We start from the raw sequence: 21,317 nt of genomic DNA on the forward strand, positions 1-21,317 counted from the left end.
TTCCAGTGCCGCTTCAGCTGGTGCTTTTTTTGTGCAGGTGCCTGAGTTTGAAATTCAGATTAGTCTGATGGGGCTGGAGGTTAAATAGTCAAGTAAGGATTTTCTACTTCCATTCAAATGAGATTCTCAAGAAAAAAAAAGAAGTGCAGTCATCACGAGCAACGGTTCGGAGGAGTCTGCTCTGGAAATACATGTGGAGAATATGGGAATAAGCATGTGTAACCTGGGGCTGTGTCTTTTACATTTTTATATTTGGCTGACTGAACCGGCTGCAACACAAACAGCTTCTGATTTTATATTCATGATTTCGGAGAAGAGTGAGGGGTGGGGGAGAGGGAGAAAAAAAAACAATACAGCGAGTATAGCTGATGGAAGCTAGGCCCCATATACTAACTGTCACATCTAGAAAGTCAAATCTCATCTCTCTCAGATTGAGGAAGAGCGAGGTCATCCTCCGCAGCAAACACTGACTCATCTCACGCCCACACGCGAACACAAACTGAAATAAGAAATCTTGCTTTGTGCTGGAGATCTAATGGCTTCATAGTACAAACTCTGCTTTAGTTATCTATCAATGTGCACAAACTCAATAGCCCCCGCGAGGACACACACAGGGACACCAAATGAGAAGCCTTTGTGACAGTGGCTTACAAACAGCCGGGGCTGTAGTTCCCTACAGCAAACTGCAAAACACGTCACTTTTCTAAAGAATAATGACAGCATGCACGAACGGAGCCTGCAAGCATCACAGAGGCGCTGCCTTTAAAGACAAGTCATGTCCTCTAAAACAGAAGCCCACTTCACAGAGCCCTGCCAAGGACATACATGAGTGTAGTGCGCCCTCTAGGGGACAGAGCTCTGAGTTGACTGGACATCAAAGCTCACCCTATGCAAATGCAGCTTTAAATTAGGAATAAACAATGTGACTTTTGATATGCAAATGTTGCACAAATTGTTGATTAATTCCTTTTATTCGCAATCCAAGCATGTTTTTTTTTGTGTCAGTATTATATGTTGGGCTCATGCAAATGTTTAATTTATATGCTTATAAGTAAAACATACTGAGACAAGATGCCTTTGTGGTTCTTTTTATCTTTATGCAAGTCAGCTGTGTCAGGATTACAGATACAGATACAGTATGTGACCCCCACCCCCCCTCTGGTAAAATCGTGTTTTTTTTTTTTTTTTCTTTTGAGAATTTTTGAATCATCACCAACGTGGAGCTCTTGCCATGCCACGATGACAGTGTTACTGAGCGTGGGGTTCAATGTGGCCGACAGACGTGCCCTCATCACGGCCCCGGGATAAGACGAGCTGCCAGGAGTCAGCCGCGGCTGCAGCGAAGGGAGGGAGGAAGATATGTGGCCGGGAGGTCACTCAGGTCAAATGTGGAAGCCACCAACAGTTCGTCATTTTTAGATGTTACACACAGTCGCACCGTCTAGAGGACAGATTTGTAAACGCTCACGAGGGCACGTTCAAAATGAAACATTCATTGTTAAGGGTTTTTCACAATATTGAGTCAATGTCACAAGCTCTGAGGGCAATGAATCGAATAATTTGACTGATTGTTTGTAGCTAGACCATCAAATATGAGTCCTTCCAAAACAAGATGTGTGCCAGTGGGTAATGGGAATGTAAACTGCCTGTAACCCCCCAAAATACACTATTAACCCTCCCTCACAGACCAACTGTCATTGCTGGAGAAGAAAAATGTGGTTTTGTTTAATTTTCCTGCTAAAATAGGGGTTTAAAAAATGAAATCCAAAGATGTGTCAGCATCTGAATGTTTAAGTAATTTAAGCAGATAAACAAACTGATTGTACTAAAATGGTGGACAATTATACCATCTCCAGTGAATTACCTTTAAACGTCCATTTGGTTAATTAAACTTTATGAATAATCAAACAGCTGAAAAGCAACAAAAGGTCACATTCTCAGGAGGGAACAGTACCCTCGCTTCTCACTACCACACTGGATATCTACTCCCATCTACTGTGCGCAGTGTTTCACGCCGAAACAAGAATTACTGCGCAGCACAACGAGGTTCGGATGGGCTGTCAATCATTAGGAAACAGGCTTGTTCGTCTAATAAAACGTGCCACTAAATGAGAACTGCAGTGTATAATAAATGGCGTTTTGATTATATCATTCTAATGAGCACGAGTCGCATATCAAATATCTGTGGCGTGGTGTCACCCAGCAGTTTCATTAACCTGGTTTCCATTACATGGCCCAACAGGGACAGCGAGAGCTTACTCACAACATAATGTATGACTCGTGCTCGCTCGTTGCCAACAGAAGTCAACTTGTCAGCTAAGGCCCCCTTGTGGTGGGAAAACGTGCAACTGTAGGTAGGAAGGTGCAGGCGAGGAGTCAAATAAAAAAACTTCAACTTTGGGATTTTGGTTTGTTTTGTTGTTGTTTTTTTTCGCAGACAGTGATTTTAATTTCAGAAAATCACAAGTTCATACACCTGCCATTTTCACTAGAAGTTAAATGCGAGGGTTTTGAGAACAGAGAACAGGCTTCAACGTCTGTTACATGTCAAAGAGCTGCAGAACAGAAACATTGGTATCGTGTCTCATATATATTTATATATGAAAAATCTTTCTTACCTTGTGACACTACTTTTAGACTACAACCACAGTTCAATATTCAGCATATTTCAATGAACCTGCTAAATTTGACTAACAACTCCCAAAATAAAAAAAAAAAAGAAATAAAAAAAGTGGCTTCTCTTTGACTAGGTATTAGTTACAGAACATGCCTTCATACACACATCTTGCTGTTTGCTTCAGTGATCAGTCTTTTGAACATAAAACTATTGGGAATCTGGTACAGCCTCTGCGTGGCGTCATGCTTCCCTCTTCAAGCCCTCTCAAGCTGGAACAAGTCGAACATAATTATTGTCAAAGTAACTTTATTAAAGGCGGATAACTGTGGTCTCGTAGTCTTTTTTTAAACTATCTATTCAGTGCTTAACTGCAGGGACATTTTCTTTTTCAATGAGCTATGTAATAAGAAAGTCCAATCTTGCTCTTGCAGACGATATTGTTGATGTGCGAAGTGAGCCTCTTGATGATTTTACACAATATTTCTAAGAGAGTAAGGTTTAAGACAGAGGGTCGAAACAATCCATTACAATTAAGTGCTGTAGGTTTGTCCTTCTGGTGGTTGTGGAAGCTTCATATTTTCTTTGGCCATCATTAGACGCCTTAACTCTTGAAGAACAATTTTAATGCTATAAGAATTCTGCCATTTTGCTAATATTGGTACGCTACGTGAATCCACCTGCAAGACAAAGAAAGAAAGAAAAACAGCAAATCAGTCATCGTGACAGGAGTGCTGACAGCGAGTTATTGCACGCGCTGCACAAAAACTGCCACGCAGAACAGTGTCAGAGCTCAGCCAACGCGACGCAGAGCAACACTCATACATAACTTTGGCGGTTTGTGATGACACTTACCGTCCCGTTGGAACTATTTATCCCATTCATGTTAATTTTTGTTACAAATCTAACAGTCGGGGCCGCCTCTGGGTATCTGGATCCACATTCCACTTTCAGACTGTATATCCTGTTCTCATAATTGGTCTGAAAACAAAAAAACAAACAAACAAATACACAGAGAGATATTAAAACACAGGATCAGTCACAGGATCTATGTTTTCGGACTGTGTCGGGAGTTTGTTCCGCTTACTCTTGCTGGTCCAATGATCATGCCTGTCCACCGTGTGAGAGTCATGTCTTCGTCATCCTCGAGGCCCCAGCTGACTGTGCCATCGCCTTCGCCCTTCTGCCCCTCTTCAAGCTCCTCCAACAAGCGAAAATTGCGTGGAACTTTAACTCCTGAAACAGCAGAAGCAGAATATGGGTGTTGTTGATGTTCCTACTGTTAAGAAATCCAATAAAACCAACATTAAATTGATTCTGCTGACAGTATTATGTGTTTGTGTGTGTGGCTAAAGCCTGATATGGCTTGTTCCTCTGTTCTGTGGACGTCAGCTATTAAAAACACGTCGATACGCCACGGTGTTGCACGGGGTGACATGTTCCTTCATCATGATGAACATGGGCATTGTAATTTATTTCGAGTCGATCCCACGGCAGCGTCCTGCTGCAGGTTAATACTAAATGTTGTATTAACCTGCTGCTGAGAAGCAAAGCTCTCTGCAAATACACCATTTCCACCTCTTTGAATAGCTTTAGCTAAAATCTACAGTTCCTGAGAACTGAATGAGCTTTTAATAAAAAGGGAAAGTATATATTTAGATAGTTAGATAAATTGATAGCTTCAAGAGCTGCTTCTGAAGCGGACTGCGGTGCTTCTGGTGGGGTTTGAAACATTAGACTAGAAAGGCTGCAGCGCACAGGGAAAATGTTGCGCCTGTGCCTGCTGGTATTTGACCATAAGGAAAGTACTGTAAGAGGACGAACTAACACGTTGTTAGTTTTGGTCTTTTTGTGAACAATTAAAAGTAAACAACACAAATAAAGACATGTCATAATGAAACTTGTCTTTAAATATCATGGAAAAATGTCACATTAACTTGTTTTTAAATCTTCGCAATTTAGATTTTTGAACAGAAAAACTATTTTATACAAAACAAGGCAAGTGATCAAGAAATGCTATCATTTTTTTTACAATTCACTGATGTTTTGAAACTAAACGATGAATAAATAAGTAGGAAAAAAGAGCCCCGATCATAAATAACTGTTACCTGCGAGCCTAAAATAGTTTCGAATTGACAGTTTTCCTCTAAACAGGAAACCGCAACATCACTATCAAAGTGTTTTGTCTGTGTTGGTGCTCCGGCTGTGCACAGTTTCATGGAAACTGATGCAGACGCACGTTGGTATGTCTCTATTTACAGAGGAGCAATGCATGCAAAGGAGCGGGAGTGGCAAACGTGAGAAATGACTCGACGCATTAATTCACTGCGAGCACATGACCGCAGCACATCCTGATCTACCTACTGTGGGGCTGCATTTAATTCGATACCTTGTTCATAAGACGTTTTACTGAAAGGCATCTGATGCTGCTGAGCATTGAAGGGTGATTTAAAAACTGGAGGCAGTCATGAGATTTGCAAGCACATGGGCCCATACTGCTGATTTTTTTAAACCAAATGATTCATCCACTCATCTCATGACCAACGTCGTAACAGCTGACTTGATAATAACATCTTTCCAAACTAGTCAATCAAAGTGTTCGGCTGCGGGGGGAAATGTTCTCAGACGCTGGCATTACACGCAGGCTGACAGGCACTCAAGGAGGTGTAAATGATTAACCAATTACAGCTCATGACTGGAGGAGCGCTGGAAGCCGAGGGGACCACACTTAAGCAAAAGTACTGCTGTTCATAATTACGACCTGAAGACGAATTCACGGGGAGGGGAAGTGAGAAAGGCTGAGACAGGAGACACAGTGGAAACATTCAAATTCATCCCTGTCGCTTATTTCAGCTCCTCTAATCTCAGACGACATTAATCACAGCCAGCGTTCATAAAAAAAAAAAAAAGATCAATATTTCACATCTGGCGTGCAGTGGCCACGATGAAGGATCGACTCTTAAGTGGCACACTCCCATTTGCTTAAAAGGCGTTTGCTCAGGAGTCAAGACGACAAACGCCGGTAAAGAGACCAATGTTACCGGCTAATTTTAGCTCGCCACAGAGTTACCGGTACGAGCATATAGCCCGCTTTATGTCAGCTGCTAAGTAACAAGAAACTGCAGCACAGGAATACTAAAGAGGCTGCAGCCGTTACTAACATTATCAATTCAGCTTTTCGTTGAACTATAAACCTAGAAAAAAGGTACGAAGACAGTGACAAACTAAAAGGCCAACAAAACCCTAAAGACAATCAGTTTACATTCTCACTTTGACAGGCTGAAAAGCATCAAATGTTCTCAATCTATGCTCGACAAATCAAAAGATTTGCCGGTTTATTTCAGTCTGATCATTAATTCGGTTTGGTCTCTACATTTCCAGCAAAGTTTAGTCTTAAATTTGACCTTTACATCTGCTCCAAGTGTTACCGATCTATAAGAGAGAGTCAGAGTCTTATCTGACTTTTAAAAACTTGCAATGCAAGTTGCTGCACAATGAGGAAATGGATACCTCTAAAAACGAGTTGCTGATCTTGTCTTAATGTCGGTGCAAAATGTGCTTAGCAAAGGCCTACACGAGAAGAAATCGGTATGGTCAGGATCAGCCACAGTTTGTCCCTCTCGTGTGTATTTATTGCTGCACGTTTTTTTATTTCTTTTTAATGTGCGTCGTGTGGCTGTGTTACTCTTCTTTAGGTCCTCAGCGTTGTTACTGATGAGGAATGGGATAAATTTACATTGAGCTGCTAATGATGAAACAAAAGAGGCGTGAATATTTACTGATTACATAAAGTCAAATTAGTGACTTGCCCAACTCTAAAAATCTTATTTTAAACCTTCACCTTGATTAAATTTCAGTAGGTATAACTGTATTTGCAGGCCTGTCCTTGTAAACTCATGTCATCTGTGTCTCCAGATACTTAAACCTCGCTGCTTTACGTCGCAAACTAGTTTCGATTATGAAGTTACTTCCCTGTTTGTCCACTTTTATGAAGACACAACGCTTTTGTAAAGACGTTGTGTTTGATTAAACTGAAGCAGAACTAAAATAAATAATAATAATTAAACCGTGTGAGTGTTTTAATCTGACCTGTATTATTTTTATTTTTTTATCGCTTTCCTGTAAATTCAGACTTTATTTTGCAAGTTTGCGGACCACGCTTCCTGCTGAGCGGGCTCCGGCTATTTCCTGAAACAAAGCGTGCCAACCTACAGCATTTAAAGTCAGTCACCACCCAACAATACTAAACATTAACCTTGTGATTAAAGACGCTGTTATTCCCTGTATCTATTCCCGGGAGTTAAAGAGTGTAAATCTTGTTTTTAATCTGACTAACGTTAGCTACCGACAGCAACACTAAACATCACCGTCACCTTTATGCTGTTGCGGCGTTTCACAGAGCGGCTCAAAATTACCTCGTTACACCAGTTTCTGTTTCACTGCTGCAGCTCAGTACAGATTTATGCACATAAAAAGACGTGTAGCTGATGATGGTTGGTAGAAATACAGCAGGTTTATCCCGATCCAGCGGCTCGCTGGTCGGACACAAACAGGACCGACACCCGCCGCCGCCGCGCGGTGCTGGAATATTCCAGCCGCTAAGCTAGCGAGCGCTTCCTGCGGTTGTTTATATCGTCGCATTAAAACAAAAAGCAACTCACACGTCTGCTTAAACGTCTGAATCACATTACAGTAGCTGTGATAGGTTTTATTCGTGACGCGTTGCGGCGTTAGCGGCAAATACCGACGCTGATTTCTGACACCTTGTGCCATTTCAGCTAACTCACGGGGGCAAGCTCCGTGTGATAGACGGGCCCCCGCGGAGCTCCCAGCCTCACCGAGGGGCGAAATTAAAGACCAAACCCGCGACACGGAGCGGCTCCACGCAGATGTTTAAAGAGAGAAAGCGGTCACGTTTGCCGAGCTGAGTGAAACAGCGCGAAGCCCGGCTCCGTCTACACTTTGTGTCGCTGGATGTGTTAGTTTGAAGGCACACAAACCTGAGGAGGCCGCCATCTTCTTCAGCCGAGTCCAGAAGCACACACAGGAGTGTGACGTCACAGCGGTTAAACCCGACAGCAGCACGCGCACGCACGCACGCACGCTAACACACACACACACACACACACACCCCACTGCACTGCAAGCTGCCCTGTTCACACTCAACTCTGCTTTTTTTTTTTACTGTTCACTGTTTCATGCCTGAAACACACATTATTTACACCCGGGGTCACATTAACTCACTCTTAAACCTGATGGTATCCTAATGTTTTACCTTTAAAGTCAACAAAACAGAGTGTATTTTTATCAGGTGTGTCCACACACCTGGAATCTGACTCCGGTTCACTGTGCTCTCAAGTGTACGTACAGGTACAGGACATACAGTTTTTAGAACATAAGGAAGGAAGGAGCAGGTTGGCACAGACATGAACATAAAACACATAAACATGAATAAAAGTAGACAGCAAATAACAGAAACAAACAAATAGAACCATAAAAGTATACCAAATTACAAGAATACAACATTAAAAACTGGTTAAAATAGGACAATGCAATTGAATCAGTCAGAAGGAAAAGGCAGTTTTAAACAGATTGGTTTTGAGTGCGGACTTGAATTGTGAGAGTGAGTTGATGTTCCAATATGATGGGGGGGGTAAAGAGTTCCAGAGCTGGGGTGTGTGTGTGTGTGTGTGCATCTATAGACACTGACAGACATTTGTAGACTGGGTAAAGAACTGGTGATGGTGCAATGAAATGAAATGAAATCAAATTTTATTTGTATAGCCCAAAGTCAAAAAGTACATTTTGTACAGGGAGTGACACCCTCTGTCCTTAGACCCTCGGTTTGAGTGAGGAAAAACTTGCCCACAAAAAACCCTTTTAACAAAAAAAGGAAAAAAAGTGGAAGAAACCTCAGGAAGAGCCACAGAGGATGGATCCTTCTCCCAGGGCGGACAGACGTGCAATAGATGTCATGTGTACAGAACAAATCCACACAAACATATTGTACAATTACAATGAATGATAAAATGATTACAGTAACAATGCAAATGTGTTATGTACATGCGGTATGTGGATACGACAGTATATACATATCTATGTACAACAGACTGACATTTCCAATTCAAAATGTGCTTTTTACATCACTTCATCACAGCTTTTAAAGCCTACACCATTTCATCAGATGAAAATTCAGGTTTTCACCTAACTATATGTGTAATTACATAGCACAACCATGTCCTGACTACACTTCTAATAAAGACTGAAGACAGGAGTCGGCCTTAACTGGACAACAAACTCAATAATAGTGATTATAAATCATAAAAAGATGAGGTATATTGATTATAACTTCTTGGTTTAACTATTGTAGCACTAACAAGGCAAACTGGATTCACAACAAACCAGGTGTTACACACCCAGGAAGAAACACTTTGCTTGAGCCCAAAACTACTACACTAATTATTTGTTTTTATGACACTTCCTATACACAATCTGCTTTTTCCATCGCTTCATTGAAGCTTTTTTGTCTTTTAATGGTACAACATGTCCTGACAACACTTAAAGGTTGAATACAGGAGTCGGCCTTAACTGGACAACAAACTCAATAATAGTGATTATAAATCATGAAAAGATGAGGTATCGTAACTATTCGGTTTAACTATCGTACCACTAACCAGGTAAACAGGATTGACAACAAACCAGGTGTCACAGGTGTTATATAATTGGAAGATACATTTTGCTTGAGGCCCAAACATGTCAGACTTTTAACATTTCCAATTCACAAGCTGCTTTTTACATTACTTCATTGAAGCTTTTTTTGTGTTTTGATGGTACAACATAACCGTTTGGTTTAATTATTTAGCACTCTGGATTCACAACAAACCAGGTGTTACACACACAGGAAGAAACACTTTGCTTAAGGGCAAAACCAGTCAGACTTTTAAAGATCATTTAAGGCCCACAGAACACAATACTAAATAATATACATAACAGTTAGCTACTTATTAACAATAGGTTAGTTTCAAATAAATAATATGGGCTTATAGTATAAATAGTAGTAGCAGTATAAATAACTTCATTGTCAGACCAACACATTTGAACTTGGCCCAAAAAGATGAGACACCATGTACAGTAGTTTGAAGTTAGTGTATAATAGGAACTATCTTAGCCTAGTTTAGTAAACTGACTATGAAACTTCACCATGTAGAAGGGGGAAAAGTCTAAAGAGCACAAACCTCCATCTTCACTTGCAGTATATACAATCTATTGTCAGACCATCACAACTGGGCTTGGTCAAAGGCATAACTTGCAGTAACACACCGGAAAGAAACTGGTTTAACAACAACAAGCAAGTCAAATGAGTTGCCAACAAGCTGAAACCTGCTGGACAAGCCCAAATGTATTGGTCTGACAATAAAGTTGCTGGAGTTTTGACACCACAATCACAAGACACCTTATAACTTAGTAAGTAATTAATGCTCCAACGAGGGCATTTGGGGAGCAGGTAAAAGTTTAAAAGAGTGAGTGCATGGTCACAAATTAAACAAACCGGTCGACGTGATGTAACAAAGTTATGTCAGTTAAACTGCAACCACAATATGGAGCTGTGCCAGTACCAGTTGCTGTGGCAACAGATTGTTCAAATGAAACCAACTGCTGGTGACAGAGTAGAGCTCTTTCAGCAAAAATGCAACAAAGACGTCAGTGAGCCCGAGGCACGCTGAATGATGCCTGTGAGCTCAAACCTGTAATGTCAACCACCTGTACATGCTGTTAATTATGCATAACCTTCATACAACTTGAAAAATTCACTCAGTACAGTCGTCATGAATGTGGAAATTAGCTATAGAGACTAAAACAGTTTTTTTTGTACCAGGCTGTAAACATGTTTATTTCTGCCGTGGTGTGTTTTTACATGGGGACTTATGGAGAATGACTTTTTCTGTAGCTAGCCTCAACTAGACTGCAGCTTTTGGCACTTCCACATCAACTTCACAGCCTCAGAGGTTTGAATAAATAAAAAGACAAAAGATGGAGCCCACAGATGAAAAGGTTCAGTCAGACATTTGCGGTCTACTCTGGTAAAAGTACCTTCAGTGGAGGAATCTATATTTTTTAATTAAAGAAAAAATAATACAATCAATACTAGAAGAATTTGAATAAGAATACTTAAACTGCTACTATCCTGTAATGATTTGTTTCAATATCATCCTTCTCCATAGTCCCATCATGTTCATGCAGGTAGTACATAGCGTAAATACATCCATGATTAGTTAAAGCTAAAATGTCTGTATGACTCCAAATGGGAACTATAAGGAAGAGAAATGTGGATCAGAAGTACCCCTTTCCCATTAAAGTAGCTCTGATTCTTGAATTGAGATGGTACGCGGTGTAAAAAGTTTGAGAAACTGTAGATAGCTTCTCCCAGAATGAGTTTAAAGGACTCAGTGTCTCACAATAAGTCTCTTATTCCCATCTTTAAGCTCTTCAACCCCCCCGTTGGTTTATCAGTATAAAAGCACGTTATAGCCTAACCCTCAAACATAATTTGAAATTCTTGTGGCGAACCCAAACTTTCCAAGTATGCGGGCTGAATTATGAGGTATTGTGCATAAAGTGGCAGATATCTAGAATAACATGAAGTCTCGGGTTTACTTCGTATAGCTTCGGTGAAGAGCTGGAACAGGCTGGTGTAGAAAATTACATATTGCACATATGATAGTGCCAAAGAGTACAGATTAATTTGATTTAAACTACTTTTAATATACTCAGGGGGAAAATATGACGGTAAAACATTTAATTCAACTAAAACTCAACCACTGGAAAAAAAAAAAAGAAACCGGCCGAGCGTTTTCAGTGAGCAACATTTTATTTTTTTCTCTATTAACAAGTCGTAAATTCAAACTACAAGGACAATTCAACACTGGAAATAATTTGTCACTGACATGACTCAGTGATTACAATGTACAAGTCAAAAGAAAAGAGCTTTTTACCACAACAGAGCAGAAAAACAGGAAGAGCATTACTTCAAAAACAGGTAAACAAATGAAGTACTTTAAATATTAGCTCTATTAATATACCTTTTGTTTATCTTTTTTTTTAGCACCACAGGACATTAAAGGTTCGAATGAGTCATGTGGTTTTTCTGAATCATCGAAATCCAAAAAAAAAAAAAAAGGATATTCAAACATCTAATATAGCCGGAAAACATATGGTGGTTCAATTATACAGAAAATATTTTACAGCACGAGAGAAAGAAGTCGCCATGGGAGAGGGTTTAAAATTAAAAAGGACTGTACATAATTGCAGGGTGTGCCTTAGGCGAGGAGACGAACAGTCTTTCCAGTGACTGTCAAGTAATCCTCGTCGGCCAGCGCTCGGAGCGCCTCGTCAAACAGCTCCCTGGTGATCGCCTGAAAACAAAACGACAAAAAGAGGAAGTCAAAACAGGACGTGAGGGTGGATACATTTAAAAAAACCCATCACCTTTAATTTCAAATACTGTCATAGATTTTATTCATTGGTTGAACATATTGCCATCTTAAATATCATCTGAACTTTAAAACTGCTGAAAACTGGCAGGCCAATATAATATATTGATTTCATAAAAAGGTCAAATAAAATATTTACAGTTTCAGACTGTCCTCTAAGGTCATCGAGCAGCTGCTGGTATTTCATGGCAGGCGTCTTTCCTTTGGCCTGGATCAGTTTCTTCAGGGCTTGGGCGACCTCTTCCTTGCGCTTGCGGGCGGTGGCGCTCATACCTGGAATCACAAATGAACACACTCAAACACGCCGCAGGGCCGCTGCTGATGATCGTTTTAAAAATCATAGATTTATCTGCAGTTTATTTTGCTTGCTTGTCACATAAAACCAGGAAGGTTTTTAAATCCCATAATTTAGATTATACCTAGCCTCATATATTATTTAAAAATACAAGTAGTTAATACTGAAGAGTCCCCGTGTTGCATACCTGTCGTGAGAATAGAGATGTCAACAAATCCTGTTCTGGGGTCAGTGGCCGACTGTTTGAGGGCCTCTCTGTGCAGCCGCTTGGCCTCCTCCACGTCGATGGTTTCCACCTTCTCGGAGAAGCGCACCTTGGCGTGGGCCTCTGCCAAGCGGATCAGGGACTCCAGCTGTCTGGGGTAGGCGGACACCATCCCCCGACCGCTGCCGATCTTCCTCATGTCCACGTAAGCCTAGGGACAAAAAAACGTGCACGAGATCAGTTGAGGGGCCTTATCTTCCAGCAGCAAATTACTCGACATAAGGCAAGAAGAAAAACAAACCTCAATGAGAGCCTGGCTGGCTTCCTCGCTCAGCCTTGGATTGATGTATGTTCGTGCATATGCAATGTAGTCCCTCAGCACAGCCATGTCGAGGAACTCTTCCTCCATCTGCTCCTCGCTCTGGTAGTACAGCGACACCAGGTGGTGGGCCAGCCTGCGGTCGTAAGCCTCGTCTTGAGGATCCAGCATCAGGAAGATGAGGTCGAATCTGATGGAGCACGTTAACGCAATGTTAAAAAAACACTTTAGAGAAGGCATCAAAAATGCTGGACCAAAAAGGGTTGAATTTCAGAACAGATACATCAGTTCTGAGCCCGTTTCTCATTTTACTTTCAGTTCATGTTGTTACTGATTCATGTGCACCCTCTGAACCTGAGTTCATGCTGCTTTAGAAACTCGCACGGTGCCAAAGTGCTGATTGGCAGACCCCGTTTTAGAGCTGTTAAACTGCTGCTGCCAATCTGCAAAATGACCAACCTTTTCAGCAAGATTTTAACTGCGATCAAGGGAGCGAAAATCAATTTCTATCAGGTGTTTTCGGCGTGACGGTGCTGACTGATGATATTCACCTGGATAGCAGTGTGTGAGGCAGCTGAATGTTCTCAATCGTGGTCTTTTTGGGGTTCCACTGAGATTCAATAGGGTTAGCAGCAGCCAACACGGCGGTACGGGCGTTCAACTGGCAGATGATCCCGGCCTGCAGACGAGAAAGAAAAAGTGAGAATCATCGGCCAACTTAAAACGTTTCCTATTCTGCCCCTACATGTTGAAACCATGTCAAACATACCTTGGCGATGGAGAGAGTCTGCTGCTCCATGACCTCGTGCAGCACGGAGCGCGTGCTGTCGCTCATCTTGTCGAACTCGTCGATGCAGCATATGCCGTTGTCGCTGAGCACCAGAGCTCCGGTCTGCAGGACCAGCTGCCTGGTCTCCGGGTCCTTCATCACGTAGGCGGTGAGACCCACGGCGCTGGAGCCCTTTCCCGACGTGTACTGGCCGCGGGGCACCAGGTTGAAGACGTACTGCAGCAGCTGGGACTTACTGGTGCCAGGGTCTCCGCAGAGCAGGATGTTCACCTCGGCGCGGAAGTTGCCTCGGCCGGTCTGACTGAAGTCTTTACGACTGCCGCCAAAGAGCTGCAGCAAAATGCCCTGGAACCAGCAGCGAGGGAAATAAATACAAAAATCACTATATGGATGCATAATTTAATCTAGGAGTAAGGATACCGTGATTCACTGTTGACTTTTTCTGTTTTAAAAAGTTGCAAAACATTTTACTGAACTTATTAAAGCGAACAGAGACAGACTTTTTGCCAAAGTAGGAAAACTTCAGGTGGAACTGACTGACCCAGACGCTGCTGTCGCCTTCATTTTCATCGTTTTACTTCAATAAATTTGATTTCTTCTCTCTAAATTTTTCTGAATATTCTCAAAAAGGTGAACAGCTGCATTTGTTTTCTTATTGACGTGTCCTTTAGAAGACTCTCAAACACGCTGTGATGAACGTGTCGGCAGGTTTATTAGGTAATTAATTAAAACCACAAAAAAACCCACGATGAACGAACTTTGGGAGCGATGCCTTCTTCCAGACTGTGTTTAACAAACGGCCCTAAATAATGCCAGATGATACGCGTTATAAAAAGTTTTTAAACTCATGAAATATGATACATAATACGTGTTAATACAACTTGTCTTTGCTCTGCCTCGAGAAGCCAAAGAACTTTAATGTGACCATTAAAATGACGGTGTTTGATTCTGCCAAGCGCAGACTCAGCGATACATCATTGTACTTCTTAATTTGGGTGAACGCCTCATTAACTAGATCTCTACCTGACCTTAATTTGACTCACCACAGCAGGAAACACAGGTGGGACTAATTATGTGAAATGATTGATCCAGTGATATTAAAACAGACTTTTTCAGATGGCAGATGTTTCCACTGTTCAGAGCAGGAAAACATCTTTTATGTTCTATCAAATGTCCCATTTTGATTATTGACAAACCATAACTTCAGTGTTTACTCCGGTTACTAGGTGCTTGTACAGAGAAACATGTTTTGGCTCAGATCCCTTCTCTCTCTCTCTCTATCACACACCTTTTTGATGTCCTCATGCTCGTAGATGCTCGGTGCGAGGGCGGAGGAGAGGCGTTCGTAGACGTCTGGTTTGGCTGCCAGTTCCTTCAGAGTCTGCACGCGGTCTTCGGTGAAGAGCTTCTGTTCGGCGTCCTCGTCCAAACCGTGCAGGCGCTTCTCGTCGGTTTTACGGAAGTGGATGGCGTCGATGTGAGTCTTGTACACGGACTTCACGCTGCTCTGGATGGGGCTCACGCGCATGGGGACCGCTCTGTAGATACCTGCAGGGACATTTGAGAAGCCGTCATGATGATTGATGAATGACAACACTGAACTGATTCACTGAAGAGCTCTAGAGAGGAGATCAGTGTCGGAACAATAAAAATCATTGAATGAACATCGACAGAAAACCACCAAAATGTGAAGGATTGATAGTTTTCTGTGCTTTATATCGCTGCAATAAGAATATATTTAATTTTCGTTTACACAAGTGGGCACTAGTGAGCTGGCAATAAGACGTGTTGTGCTGAGCTCCTGCCTAACTTTTCAAAAATTCTTATTTTAAAGTGCACCTCCTGCAAATTTGTTGGAAATATCATCTGCTAACGTATCCGAGATAAATTGGAGCATGTTTGATCTTTACAGACCAAGCTCCGTAAATATAAATACAGTCGTCCTACAAGCACTAGGCCTGAAACTGCCACCAGCGCTGCTCACAGTTGCAAGGATAGCAGTGAGCAGACCTGAAAGCAATGAAGGCAGACATGTCCGTTATCATCAGGTCAGAGCTAAAGAATGCACTGACTGCCGACTTTAACTTCCTTCATTTCTTACACAAAACAAGAAATATGAAGATGCCACGTTGGGATTTGATCAACAATGTTTGGTCTGTTGCTAGAAATCAAATGTGCAACTGTTCAAATAACATTTTTCAAGCAAAATTTGGAAATATTCTCCAAATATTTAACATTTTTCAAGCAAAATTTGGAAATATTCTCCAAATATTCACTGGCCTTTAACCCAGCATGAGACTGTTTCGGTTTTTGGTTTATTATTATTTTAACATTGTTTTATCGTTTATTATTGTTTTTATATTGTTCTTTGTTTTATATGTCTTATTTCATGTTCTATTTTATGTACAGCACTTTGTGTCGGCTGCGGCTGTCTTTAAAAGAGCTTTATAAATAAAGTTGAGTTGAGTTGAATTGAGAGTTTCAGCCTCGCATTTGTTAAAAATCTCTGAATATGAAATGTTTCTGGGATTTTGGGGTTGCTGGTTCGACAAATAAAAACAAGAAACGAAACCTCGGCAGCCAATTTTCACTAATTTGAGGCATTTTATTGAGCAATGTATTAATATGTATAAAATAACAGGCAGATTAATAGATCATTAGTACTTACCGGTGATGTTTATGCGGTCTCCTGGCTGCACTTTATCAACCAGGTCATTGTGACCGTACACAACAGTTGTGTGAGGCGTCTGACCAGCTGGCATGTCCTCTGGAGACTCTTGAATTTTGATCTGTTATCAAATAAGATCAATAGACGAACAGATGTCATGACCTCAACAGTAACACATCACTAATTACCACCTAACATATTCTGAGATTAGGTGTCGTTCACTGTAAGCAATCTGCCCCTCACCCCCCCCATGTAACTCTCACCATCTGTTTGTCTGAAAAGACTGAGCGATTGTGAACGAGCGCCAGGCTGTGGGTGGTGTTGCAGTGGCGACACACAGCCGGCTCAGCGATGCGCCCGCGATCCACCTCCACACGGGTGCTGTAAGCGCACACCTGGCACTGGAAGAAAGCCTCCTGCATCTCGGGGATGAGCTGCGAGGTGCGGATCACCATGCCGCTGATGGTGATCAGCTGATCGATGTCTGTGGGGAGGCGACGCAGAAGCTTTTAGCCCCGAAAGCTGATACCTCACATTTTAAATCAAAGCATTCAACAATATTCGCAAAACTCCCACACCAAATATGGGGTGGGATATCTCAGTATGGTCAGCTTAATAAGTGTGATTTCACTTTGTGCGGAGCTGGTGACACGAGCTGGGGAAACGAATACACACACACACACACACACACACACACACACCTTCTGGGTTCAGGCTCCTCATGTTTCTGGTTTTCAGGGCGTTGTAGGGGCGGACTTGGATCTGGTACTCCAGGATGGAGTCTGGGAAACGCTCAAAGAAAAGCTCGTTGACTGCCATGTCGAAGGTTGGGATGACTTCCTGCAAAGGGGAACATATTACTCATCTATTAGCATGAATACGTTTATTAGACAGACATTTCAGAAACAGAGTTTACCAATAGTTTATTCCCAATGCATTCAGACAGTGTGGCTTGTTTATGAATTAACACGGTGGCACAATAAGCTCTGGCTTCATCTTACATATTTATAATCTGAGATTAACTTCTGTTCAGTTCTTATTAGTTAATTTTAACTTTAAGAACAAAAGGTCGAACGTAGTGGAGGAAAATATTTGTCCAAAGCTGACTCTGTAAAGCACATGAGCTAATCAAAACGTTAAAACTATATTTTTATAGTTACCTGTGGGTAGCAGATGAGCTGCCTGTAAAGTTCTGCATCAAAGGACTGCACATGCAGACAATTCACACTCAGCACCGGATCGCCGACGACACTGATCTGCGAGACAAAAAAAGATTAAAGAGTTAGAGCTGAGATTTCCGGTTAATGGTTTGTTTCCATGTCCTCCTTCCTCTGACCCGAACAGTACCACCTAACGTGAAACAAACAGATTAACAAGTACGCTACCTCTTCCAGCTTCTGCATGTATAAAGGCTCGTTCAGGTCCAGACCGGCGTTCTCATCTTCTTTAGAGGTCGGGTCGATGAATCTCTGCAGGAACCTCTGAAAACAAAAGTGACCCAAAGCATGCAGACATTTAACTCTCCTCTTAAGGGTTAGGGAATATCTTAGAAGAGATGAAGTGTAATATTTCGTACCTGAAACTTCTCCTTGCAGGTCCCAACGTTGACATCAGTCCCCCAGATCACCAGTCTCTGGCCTGCATTCGGCTCGCTGGCTACAGCGCCGTCAGTACTTGGCTGCAAAAAAACAAAAACAAATGTGTTACCCAATGAGACTTCAGGTTTGTCATTAATATTCATTTAGTCTGAACAGTTTAATGCTAAAAGTCTTATCCTGGCTTAAATCATTCTTGATTCTTCCACTGACCGGCTCAGACTGAAGATCGACTTGTGGTGCCTTCCTGACTGACCCCAGATCAGGACGCTGTCTGGCCGGGGTGCCCCGCACTCCACTGCGTGGGGTCCCTTCAACCCTGGAGCTTGGTGTCCCGTACATCAGAGGGGAGCTCATGTCCACTTCATTGGGTGGGACTGTTAAAAAAGAAAAGAAACGTCACTAAATACGGCTTAGTAAAACAAAATAAGTTATATCCAAGCACACTTCCTGTGGTTCGCACCTGAGGGACGAGGGCTGGAGAACAGAGAAGTGTCCTGAGGTGCTGCTGGACTGAGCATGTCGGTGGCCGGGGAGGTGGGCATCGGCATCAGGTCCCCGGCGGAGGAGTCCTGGCCTTTGCGGCGCTGAGAGGGAGGTGATGTGGGGCCCTCGCTGCTGGCTGAGGATACACAAGACACAGAGACAAAGTTAATAACAGCAAACACACAAACAGTCACAGCACTAGAAATATGTTAATTAACTTACGGGTGGCCGGGTTGGAGCTCCGTCCTCGTTTGCGGCCACCGGGAGTTGATGTTGGGGAAGACATTGTTGCCGAGATATCTAAAAAGATCAAATAGATTCAAGTTAACACATTTATTTTTATCCAAGTGAATGTACTGACTTCTACAGCTTTAAGTACTTGTGGATACAGTTTAACCACCTGCCAAGTGACTTCAGAAAGTCTGTAGGCGTGTTTATTCTCTGCTGGAGGACAGAGACGGTGATAACTTCAGTTTTCAGTGAGCAGTTTTTGCGTCTGTTGCAGATAGTTTGTAGAAAACTGTATTTCAGCAAAGCGGTGATTCTCAAATGTTTTCTTGTCATGTTTTTTCGTTTACTCTCTCACCGTTAGATCAGTGTGCTCAGCCTTGCAGGGCGTGTAGATGAAGATACTCTTTTTTTTGGAAATGTTTTCAGTTCCACTTTCATAGTTGATTAAACTTATTAAACATAATCCTCAAAGTGACACCACGAGCAGATTTAAGGTTTGATGCTTCAGTTACCTCAGGTTAGATTTGAGGCCTCTTGATGTTTTGTTAAAGTCCTTTAGAAATTGTGTTATTTTATTGTAATAAACTTGTTTCGAGCACACATTATATTTCCCATTTATCTGATGCTGATATGACCTTTACAGTTCACCAATACTGTTGTTTAATATCTGCATTATGTCTCACTTTAAGTCACCATTTGTACCCAGCACACTGATCTGACTCCTGTAGTTACTCTGCAAAGTAACAAACAGTGAACTTGATTATTGATTATTGCCGCAGTTTAAACTGGAATAAAACTCATCCAGCATCACTGAGACAGCAGTCCAAGTTAAAACAGGCCTTTGCTGTCAATAAGTTCACTCTTAACTTAATACCCCGCATTGATATGTGTACTTACATTTATTAAACTTGAACACACTGCTGTGATGCCGCTTTTGTGTTTATTTATGTGTTTACTACCATTTTATATTAAATTATGCCGGTCAGTTAACAATGCCTGCTCCACCATCTGACATGTGGCTGCAGAGGAAACAATGAGCTGAAAGTGATGAGCACCGTCTGACCTGATTAAACACTGAAAACTGATCACGTAAATAAAAATATAATATCAGTGATGTTGATGCACATTAGAACAAACGTGTGTGTCAAAAGAAACTTTGACTAAATCAATATAATCGATGAATAACTGAAGGAAATGAAGTGTTTTCTTACCTCCTCTTGTGTGTACGTACGAGATGCTGCAGATCTGGCGCGAAACTGCCAGTGACGTTATTTTCGCGGGGAACTTTGGACCAATAGCAGGCCAGGATCGGCGAGCTTTTTCCGGCCGAGTCCATCACAGCAGAGGGGTGTTCGTGTCGAGGTTCACCTGTTATAACTTAAATTAAACATCATGAAATGATTAAATAAACTCAGGCTAAAATATATACATATAAAAAAATACACACTTGTGTACATGAGACTTAATACATTATATTTAACATATGCGAGCGGACTTTTCTTCTTTGACCCCTCAGATGATTTGGTTTTGTCCAAATCATTTTTTTATTTTCTTTATCTTTATTGAAACAGTTTACAATAAAAAATACAAAAAAATGAAAAAGTAGAAAACATTTTAAAGTGCAAATCTCTAAAAACAATAAAAAAATAATATAAAATGGGAAATTAATACATACATGTAAATATAAATAATATTTACTCCACTTACTGTGGAGACAGAGGCGCTTCAGAGTGTGCAGGACTCTATATAACACTGTGGTGGCAAGTGGAGAGAGACAGGAAAAGACACAAACAACAACAACAACAACTCCATAGAGGAAGCATGACTTCATGAGTTTCTTCTATATATGTCTTATTAATGAGTAATTTCATATCCATGTTGTGTATGTAAGCTGCTGTGAAGGTGTGGGATCATTAAAATCTATCTTATCTTAAATTATCTTAAATAAAGACAAATAATGTATACATGAACGTACACATTACTCATTTTTTATATAAAATTGGATTTTTAAAAATGATTTTTCTACCAGGAAACTAAATCTGGCTTGAAATTCACTAATTTCAACAGATGAGTTTAAAACTTTCCAAGAAGGCACAGATGTTTGGTGGCACTGGAAATAATATTTACTTAAATGAAATGAATAATATGTTTGTTATGTGTTTTAATCAGTTAAGTTAAAAAAAAAATCCTCTAAAAGTGGTGTGATCCTCTCTGTTGCAAAATGGAAAAATAAATTTCCAAATTAAAATCTGATTAATAACACTAATCTTTTCTGATGTTTCATTTTTTTTGGCCTTTAATTTTTATTGGAGGGTAACACAAAGTTTTTTCTTGCTAAAAATATATGACTTTATCTCGCAGGTACATTTATTGGCCACCATGTGGCGCAGTTTCCATTTCAAACATGGCTTTGTCAGAGGAAAAGTACTGCACACTTCCTCTATGGCAAACACAGGAGCGTTTCCGAGAAGTGTCAGCACATGCGTCCCTGAAGGGGAGGGGTTTCATCAAATTGTACAATAAAGGGAATAATGTTAATAACTTGTGATTAAAGGGTCAATTAAAGTTTTACGTCACGCTTTACGTCGTGAATACAGACCACCACTTCATTACCATACATTAG

At 41.2% G+C, this 21,317-nt stretch overlaps 2 protein-coding genes across 2 annotated transcripts; both read right to left on the reverse strand.

The window, feature by feature from the left end:
• Positions 1-1,172: 1,172 nt before the first annotated feature.
• ube2v2 (ubiquitin-conjugating enzyme E2 variant 2) lies at positions 1,173-11,090 on the reverse strand. The gene is made up of 5 exons (XM_027291720.1): positions 11,071-11,090; positions 7,615-7,754; positions 3,702-3,850; positions 3,470-3,595; positions 1,173-3,294 (listed from the first exon to the last, which is right to left on the reverse strand). Exons 1-5 carry the CDS (start codon positions 11,088-11,090, stop codon positions 3,148-3,150), a joined length of 582 nt encoding a protein of 193 aa, XP_027147521.1. The 3' UTR covers positions 1,173-3,147.
• A 370-nt stretch (positions 11,091-11,460) lies between these two features.
• On the reverse strand, positions 11,461-20,008 carry mcm4 (minichromosome maintenance complex component 4). Its single transcript, XM_010729181.3, has 17 exons — positions 19,906-20,008; positions 18,686-18,763; positions 18,441-18,599; positions 18,191-18,354; positions 17,959-18,060; positions 17,768-17,863; positions 17,543-17,638; positions 17,084-17,222; positions 16,646-16,866; positions 16,383-16,503; positions 15,003-15,262; positions 13,694-14,059; positions 13,476-13,603; positions 12,907-13,114; positions 12,588-12,816; positions 12,245-12,378; positions 11,461-12,027 (listed from the first exon to the last, which is right to left on the reverse strand). The coding sequence occupies exons 2-17, from the start codon at positions 18,747-18,749 to the stop codon at positions 11,932-11,934; spliced, it is 2,583 nt and encodes an 860-aa protein (XP_010727483.2). The 5' UTR covers positions 18,750-18,763; positions 19,906-20,008; the 3' UTR covers positions 11,461-11,931.
• Positions 20,009-21,317: the final 1,309 nt, after the last annotated feature.

This window comes from Larimichthys crocea, chromosome II (genome assembly GCF_000972845.2).
Source record: "Larimichthys crocea isolate SSNF chromosome II, L_crocea_2.0, whole genome shotgun sequence".
NCBI lineage: Eukaryota > Metazoa > Chordata > Actinopteri > Sciaenidae > Larimichthys > Larimichthys crocea.

Excerpts from the sequence above, each read along its gene's own strand:
- mcm4 (XM_010729181.3), bottom strand. The coding sequence starts at position 18,749 with ATGTCTTCCCCAACATCAACTCCCGGTGGCCGCAAACGAGGACGGAGC. Across the intron at positions 13,604-13,693 it reads AGACTCTCTCCATCGCCAAG|GCCGGGATCATCTGCCAGTT; the intron begins GTATGTTTGACA and ends TCTCGTCTGCAG. Across the intron at positions 12,028-12,244 it reads TTAGAGGACAGTCTGAAACT|GCGATCACCAGGGAGCTGTT; the intron begins GTAAATATTTTA and ends TTTTGTTTTCAG.
- ube2v2 (XM_027291720.1), bottom strand. The coding sequence starts at position 11,090 with ATGGGAATAAGAGACTTATT. Across the intron at positions 7,755-11,070 it reads ATGGGAATAAGAGACTTATT|TGCAGTGGGGTGTGTGTGTG; the intron begins GTGAGACACTGA and ends GGCAGCTTGCAG. Across the intron at positions 3,596-3,701 it reads TGATCATTGGACCAGCAAGA|ACCAATTATGAGAACAGGAT; the intron begins GTAAGCGGAACA and ends TTTTGTTTTCAG.